Here is an 8,517-nt window from a genome sequence, read left to right on the forward strand (position 1 = left end):
ACATGGTACAAGTAAATGTACAAGACTAGGAAGTCTTCCTATAACTGGTAGACCAGGGAAACATCTAGCCTCTAATTTATATGATATATGCATGTATGAGAGTGTGTTCTTTGTCCAAAGAGCACACTCTAGACATATAACTACCACGTCTTTATTACTGGTTGATGCTCACATATGTTATCTCATTGGTCAAAATACTGATGCAAACAATACACTCTCGAACAGAGTTCATTTTCTTATATGTATTTGTATATGTATATAGGTCATAGATTATTTTGATGGGTAGTGTGTAAGCTCTCCTAGATATGAAAGCATTGGTGGAGTCTTCGAAACAGCTATGGTAGGTGGATTTGTTTTTTCCTTGGCTTCTTATGGGGATACACATATCCTTTGTTGTTGAAGCCCTTGTATCCAGAAGCAATATAGTCATAGAGTTCTGTAAAAGGAGATACTCAAACTAGTTGTTGATCTTTTCACGCGTTTCAGTTCCTTCGTTCATATCTATGAACTTGTTTTTATTCACCGCCAAGGCAATGCTGTCGTGACTCGTGACCCGGGGATGGGCCCGCGATTAGTGGGCTCTTAATATATTATTTTTATTAAAAAGAAAAAAATGTTCAGAAGCATGAACTACTACCGAAGTCAACAGAAAAAAAATAATAATAATAGCAATAAACACAACAACATTCACAATAATAATATAATTAGGGGAAAAAAAGACGAGATGAGATAAAAAAGATAAAAATAAATAGATGAGAGTAACAGGAAAGAGGTACAATCCAATAGGTCAAGAGAATCTCATCTAAATGGGGTTGTTACTTGGATCGTTTTTAGACCTTCCAATAGGTTTTATTTAGGGTCATATTTAGGATAAGATCAGTATGTCATTCCTCGCTATTTCGCCTAAATTCATTTTAGGTATGTTCCTCAATCTTTTAATTCCTTCGATCTGAATCAAGTCATTCCTCCTTATTAGAGCATCCTCAAACCTCCTTTGTACATGACAATAAAACCTACCTACTATACCAACCAACCATTATATCCATACTCGTGGAAAAACAAAATAAGTAGATGATTAAATTAATGGGAGATACTTTTGTGTAATGATAATAATCCGTTTGTATACATATATTGTAAAAGCTCTTCTAGTAAGCAAACCGTGTTGACTTCATCGAATATCATACAAACTCTTGTGCACTTTCTCTCACATCTCACTTGTGGATTCTATGTTCTCTCTCTTTTTCGTTAGATATGTATTTCTTGTAATGTTATACACATTAACACCCTCGCTCCTCATTAATCATGTGGATTTATTATTAAAATGTAAAAATGTAAATCAAATTCTTATACAAGAACCATTCTCATACGATCTAATCCACACAAATAGAATCCATCAAAGATCTTTTCCTTGTGTGGATTCTCCTTGTGTGAATGAGGATCATATGAGAACCTAATTCGCTCTCAAAATGCGACCCTGCCTTCCTCCTTTATCTCGCCAGTAAGAGATCTCTTTCCATAATTTAATTAATCAATCAAACCCATATCTCTGTTTTGGGCTTCCAGGTTGTAATGACTAATAAAGAACACGTACAGCATGCAAAAGCATGAACTTATATTTGTCTAGGGGGAGGGGGGTCGGTAGTATAAGAATTAAGTACATCATTAGTCAATTTGTTAGGTATCATAAGAAAACGTTTTTTTTTTTCTTGCAAGTTGGCACATTAGAGATTAGAGAAAGAGATGGGATTAACTAAAAGGAAACCCCCAAGAAAAGACATACACACAAGGAAACCCAGCAAGGGCATCAACCGCGGGTGGCTATGCTTGCGGGCCCCCTCCATTTGGAATCTCTTGTCAGTGACAAAAGTCCTACACGGCTGGAAGGAATCTCTTGCCAGTCCATCCGGTTGTGTAGTATATATTCGTCTCCTTTGTCTTCCCACTTACTATGTTTAAAAGGATCAACTCATGCACACACCCTCTAAGTGATTCAACCCTCCATTGTTCTTCCCTTCCCCACTTGAACCAGCAGAGACCAACGCATACAGCTAACCTTGATGGCTCTAACTCCTATTATTTGTTTCTCCTTCCTCTTTCTCATTCTCAATTCCATTACATCAACAGCAGCTTCACTAGGTCAATGGAACCTCCTCCAGCAAAGCATTGGCATATCAGCTATGCACATGCAGCTTCTCAACAACGATCGCGTCATCATCTTCGACCGTACCGACTTCGGCAGTTCCAATCTCTCCTTACCCGACGGCAGATGCCGGAATAACACCAATGACTTTGCCCTCCAACATGACTGCTCTGCTCACTCCGCAGAGTATGATGTACTTACCAATTCCGTACGGCCCCTTATGGTCCAAACCGATACTTGGTGCTCTTCCGGTGCCGTCTGCCCCGACGGTTACCTCATCCAAACCGGTGGATTCAACGACGGTGATCGTGCTGTCAGGGTTTTTCAGCCGTGTAGTACTTGTGATTGGCAAGAGATTCCAAATGGTCTTGTTCAACGACGCTGGTATCCCACCAATCAAATACTACCAGATGGACGGGTCATCATCATCGGTGGGCAGCAAAACTATTACGAATTCTACCCGAAATCCACATCCACCAATACTGTTTTCAACTTTACCTTTCTTGAACAAACCAGTAATCTCTACCCTTTTGTTCACCTCAATGTGGATGGCAACCTATTCATCTTCGCCTACAATAAAGGAATCTTGTTCAACTACACCAGCAACACCGTCGTCCAAACTTTTCCGCCCTTTCCGGGTTATCAGCCTCGTACCTACCCGTATACCGGATCCTCAGTTCTACTCCCACTAAAGAACTTACAACAGTCTTTAGTTGAAGCTGAGGTCCTCATTTGTGGTGGAGCTACCTGGGGTTCAGACCAGGTGGCCATTTCAGGTACCTTCAAAGATGCATTAGACACATGTGGGAGGATCCGAATTACTGACCCAAATCCGACCTGGAACATGGAGACAATGCCCTTCGCTAGAGTTATGGCAGACATGACCTTACTCCCTAACGGTCAAGTCTTGATCATCAATGGTGCTGCAAAGGGGGTTGCCAGTTGGGAATATGGCAGAGATCCAGTGTTCTATCCGGTTCTGTATCAACCCGATTACCAGAAGGTCCAGAACGGGTCTTCGTTCCAAACACTAAACCCATCACCCATTCCACGAATGTACCATTCCACCGCAATCTTACTCCGTGATGGTCGAGTTCTAGTGGGAGGAAGCAATTCCCATCAGTACTACAACTTCACCGGCGTTCTTTTTCCGACGGAATTAAGCTTAGAGGCATTCTCACCGGCATATTTGGATTCGGAATTTTTGGGATTACGGCCGACGATCAATACCCCGGCGTCGTATGCTAAGCTAACTTATGGGCAACAATTGGAGTTACAGTTTTCAGTGACGAGTCCGGTGAATGAGAGCATGATAGAGGTGACAATGGTGGCTCCATCTTTCACGACGCACTCCTTCTCCATGAATCAGAGGCTGTTGGTGTTGGATGGAAGTAATGTGACTGCACTAACGAACTCATCTTATGCAATGGAAGTGACGACTCCAAATTCAGCTTTCCTGGCACCTCCTGGGTATTATCTTTTATTTCTGGTTCATCAAGATATACCTAGTGAGGGAATTTGGGTTCAAATCAAGTGATATACAGTATTAATGTAATTTAATTAATTCACATTTTTTATGTTCATAATGGGAACAACCAGCCATAGAATAAATGTAGTTATTCAATTCATTTTTCTGTTCATGAGATGTTATTATTATTATTATTTTTTTTTCAGAAATTAATATTTGGTTTCTTAGCAGCAACTATTAGATTAATTCAAATTACCTGTTTTTATGGAAACATGATTTTCTAGTTTTTGTAGTAGATAGTTATTATTGGGCCCAGTGGGCCTTTTTTTTTTTTGGGTGTAGAAGTGGGCTTATTGTTGGAATGCACATTTGTGGACAGTTGTGCTTCTTCCATATAGACTTCGAAGTGTGTAATAGGTGTGTTTAAATGGGAATATATATTTTAAAATGTTTTAATAGCCAACCGACAAACACCGGCAGGAATAAAGAGATGTTTTGAGAGAAAAAAAAAAAGCATCCACTCTACAACACAGAAGTCAATTGTAGAGATTTCTCTCTGGCTTTTGCTTTTTTTTTTTTTTTTAAAATTTGTTTTTTGNAGACTTGAAGCTCGAGACCACTTTGTTGGATGGGAGGCCTGCCCCGCGCCTGAAAATCTGTGATTTTGGTTACTCCAAGGTCTGCAAATTTACTTCTTAAGGATTGACACAAACGATTACCTCTTGATACCCAAAAATTTATGCGAAATTTTTTATTCTTTATTGGGTTTCTGTATCTCTCCGAACTCTGCAGTTGTCTTCGTTGCTATCGAAGCCCAAATCAACAATCAAAACGCCGACGTGTGAGCTTCTTCTCCATTCGAATCTTAATAATAGAGAGCAATAAGAGATGCAGAGAGAAAGGGAAAGTCGTTTTGATCGACAGAGTACGGAGAATGAGAGTTTATTTCATAGAGGGTATAATGGATCTTTTACATTTAGGAGGGTGGTTAGGTTTCAGGAGAAAAATCTGACCGACTTAACAGCCATTTCGAATGGTTTGGGACGTTAAATAGAATCTTTGTATTTAAGGGAGGTGAGTGATATTTTTGAGAAAGTGTAGGATCAAGTTGATATTTCAACATAATTCATGGGAGGGGAGTAATATTTCATTTTTCTGACAAACTCCAGGAAACTACTCAAATTCTCAAAATTGCACAACCTTAAAATCTTATCAACCAACCCTTGATCCTTTTCTTCCTCAGAAGTGAAAGGGAACCCCACAAACTGAGCTACCATTTTCAAAATAATTAATGGGTCTACTTGTAACTCTTCATACTTGATGAACATAACTTGTTGAGGACTTTCAGACTAGCTCTCCAATAAACCAACAAATGATCCCACAAAAGCCCAAAATCGGAAAACCCCTTGTAGAACCTCTCAAATGCTTCCATGGCAAGCAAAGGTGGCTTCGAGATTGTGGCTGTGGTCTTGTTTTGAAATGCCACATAGAAACAACGACATCTTTCGGATACCGACAAAAATAAACCATCCAGCAACTTCAATCGATCATGCATGCTATGTGGCAATGACGTGAAAGGTATGTGAGTTGAAAAGAGCCTAGGAGAGGGAGTGATTTCAAGGTTAGGGATTTCGCTTTTGTAAAGCCTTATCTTTAGAGCTGGCACCAGAACGTGAGGGTTGTCGGAGAGCAAGGGATGGTTGTAGGTGGGAGGGTACTAACTGCGGGTAACGGTGGCGAAGAGAAGGGCTTTGATCCATTTAATGCCTGATTTTGGGGTGGTTGCGATGATAATGTCTATAGTGCGGGCTTTGAAGTGGTCTTGGACTGCAAGTACTCTTGGGTACTGTTTATCTGTAAACCAGAAGCCTTGGTAGCGATAGGTATGATCCTCAACTCCCCAACCTTCTTCTTTTGGAAGGCTTGAAATGAGGTTTTGGTACCCCCGATATCGGTTCAGTTTCAGTATAGATGGTTCAACTTAGTTCAACACAAAAATTTTTAGGTATAACCAAACTTGAATCATTTAATAAACGATTTCATATATTAAAACCAAAACCATTTGGTTTAAATGGTTTTCTTAGGTTTGCTGATTTTTTTTTTCCAAACAACTTCTCTATCTCTAAAATTTTAATGAAACGGAAGTAAATTGTAACATTGTATTGAATTGTTTATTGTTATACATTTTTTTAATAGTTATTTATGTTAGACTATTTAGGGTTTCATAATAGACCTTAATAGATTCTCATACAGACAACTAGAACAAGAAGTCGAATCAAAACATAAATGATCGATTTGTACATTTCACCTTGTATGCTGAAAACAATCGATTTCATTCTTCACAATTTTCCTCTCTTGGCCATAGATCTTCTATAGCCCTTTAGACTTCTTAGTGCTCTCACTTTAGTGGTAAAGTGAGAAAGAGTAAATGATGGTTGTAGGGACCCAAAACCTAGTATTTATAACACTTTCCTACATCCAAAATCCTAAACAACATATTCCTACGCTTGAGAGTAGACCGAATCGATTCATACAACTTGACTCTCATCCATTTAATCAACCCGAATAATTAATTAAGCCCATAAATCCAACAGTTTAATGTAAATTTTAATTTTTTTTTTATTGAAATATATGTAAACTTAACATTGGATAACTTAAACTTATTATGTATATGTTAATCAGTTTAACGGTTTATTTAAAAGGTTTACAAACGATTTAAACTTTAAAATCAAAACCGAATCACGGTTTGAATTTTAAAATTAAAACTGAATCATTTAATAAATGATTTTACAATTTCAGTACAAACGATTTGATTTGATTCCAGTAAATAATTTTGATTTCAAATTCACATTCTTACTAGTAGGTACTCTCATTTTCTTCCATCTCTCCTCTAGTTTTAGTAACAAATCAAATTTTATAAGATGTGTAGTCGGCCATTATTTGTGGAAGGTTCTCAATTTTGTCAAGACTCTGCCAAATTGATAGTCACTATAGCCATTTGGCATCGCAAGGTTTTTTTGCTTTTACATATAGTTAAGCAATTAGGAAAGGAAAGAATAAATGAAAAAAAAAATCTTTTAATCATTAATTATAAATTACTTAAACTTTTAATCATATTTTTTAAATGTAATTTCTTTTTGACCTTTTAAATCCAAAGAACTGAGCTTTTTAGTATGTCATAGTTGAAAAAGAGATAGGAATCCTAATTAATATTTCAAGTGTCAGCAGGTTCAGAATACTCAGATTTTGTCCATTTGTGGTGAAAGGACCAGGGACCAGCCAAGATTTAAAATGTCGGTAGGATCAAACGAGACCAGATCATCTACCACCAGATTGCCTTGATGGTAGACATGGTTGAATATAATTGAATGAAATTGTGAGGTTACTTTGCGACCATCATCAATGATTGTGAGGCCTTCACGCCCTCGTCCTCTCTCTGTGTCATGGCGAAAACAGAATCCAGAGGAAGGGAATTGTGTGGATTTATATCTTCTTCGACATTGGATTTGTAGAGACAGAAGATGGAGAGCAAGAGGGGTGTGATAACTTAACCTCAACCGATAAAATTGATTGACATCAATGAAAAAATCTGGATCAAATTGAAAAGACGTTTCTGCCACTCTAAAACAGAGGCTGCGATTAGGCATGGAAATCCCGACAAATAACAATTCTTGTCCAATGTATTTATTTTATGGGAGAGGGATAGGCATACTAGCAGGTTTGATAGAGATTCATTCATTGTATTCCACACATTTCAATCAATTTTCCTATAGTTGTCGCCATTGACTTTATAGTGATGTTCCCTGAGGAGATTGTGGTCAAGATAGGATGGCTGATGATATAAGAGAAAATTATTTGATCAATTATTTGCCATTTGGCATTAATCTTTACTATTTTTTTTTTAATGAGAAATCAAACTTGGTATCGTGCGGCAATCCATATAATTCCCAATTCGTCTAAGCCATCTAGACAACCCAAGCAAGGGCAAGCTGACCGAATTATTGACTCGTTTTGGTCCCATTTGAATTGACCCACTGCCTTCATCCAATGGAGTGTATGTAATGGACTCATCACGTTCCCCATCTAACACCAACAATTAGCTTGAATACCAAAGAAGATCAGATCAACGTTTCTTTCTCTAGAAGAATGGACCCTTCCAAGAGGATCAGATCAATGTTCTTTTCCATATCCAACTTCAAATCTCTGTTGAGAGCAAGGATTTAGTTTTCGGTATCAGTATCGGTATTGATATTGGTCTTTGTTAATATTCATCCGGATCAAATTTGATCAAGCTGTATCGATCAATTTTGCCTTTGCTTTTCACAAATATATATATATATATATATATATATTTTATTAGTTTACCCCTTAGCTAATACTGATCAGTCAGATATCGATATTGGTCTTAGCCAATGTCAATTTAATATGACTGACACGACCAATCCGATACCATTACTTAGAATCATGCTTGAGAGTCATTGTTTAGGGAAGGGAATGACGAAGAGTTAAAAGACAATTGGCCTAAAAGAAATTTTTTTTTTTAATCAATCTCAATCTATCTCTAAAATTTTAATGAAATGGAAGTAAATTGTAACATTGTATTGAATTGTTTATTGTTATACATTTTTTTTTTAATAGTTATTTATGTTAGACTATTTAGGGTTTCACAACAGACCCTAATAGATTCTCATACAAACAATTAGAACACGAAGTCGAATCAAAACATAAATGATCGATCTGTACATTTCACCTTGTATGCTGAAGACCATCGATATCTTTCTTCACAATTTTCCTCTCTTGGCCATGATCTTCTATAGCCCCTTAGACTTCTTGGTGCTCTCACTTTAATGGTAAAGTAGGGAAGAGTGAATGATGATCGTAGGGACCTAAAACCCAATATTTATAATAC

The 8,517-nt window shown here is 37.4% G+C and overlaps 1 protein-coding gene across 1 annotated transcript; it reads left to right on the forward strand.

Annotated features, from left to right (window-relative positions):
• Positions 1 to 1,971: 1,971 nt before the first annotated feature.
• Positions 1,972 to 3,774, forward strand: LOC122084271 (aldehyde oxidase GLOX-like). The gene has a single exon (XM_042652374.1). The coding sequence runs from the start codon at positions 2,058 to 2,060 to the stop codon at positions 3,675 to 3,677; it is 1,620 nt and encodes a 539-aa protein (XP_042508308.1). The 5' UTR covers positions 1,972 to 2,057; the 3' UTR covers positions 3,678 to 3,774.
• The last annotated feature ends 4,743 nt before the right edge of the window (positions 3,775 to 8,517 follow it).

The sequence above is a fragment of the Macadamia integrifolia genome, chromosome 7, assembly GCF_013358625.1.
Source record: "Macadamia integrifolia cultivar HAES 741 chromosome 7, SCU_Mint_v3, whole genome shotgun sequence".
In the NCBI taxonomy this organism is placed as follows: Eukaryota; Viridiplantae; Streptophyta; class Magnoliopsida; order Proteales; family Proteaceae; genus Macadamia; species Macadamia integrifolia.

Excerpts from the sequence above, each read along its gene's own strand:
- LOC122084271 (XM_042652374.1), top strand. The coding sequence starts at position 2,058 with ATGGCTCTAACTCCTATTATTTGTTTCTCCTTCCTCTTTCTCATTCTC.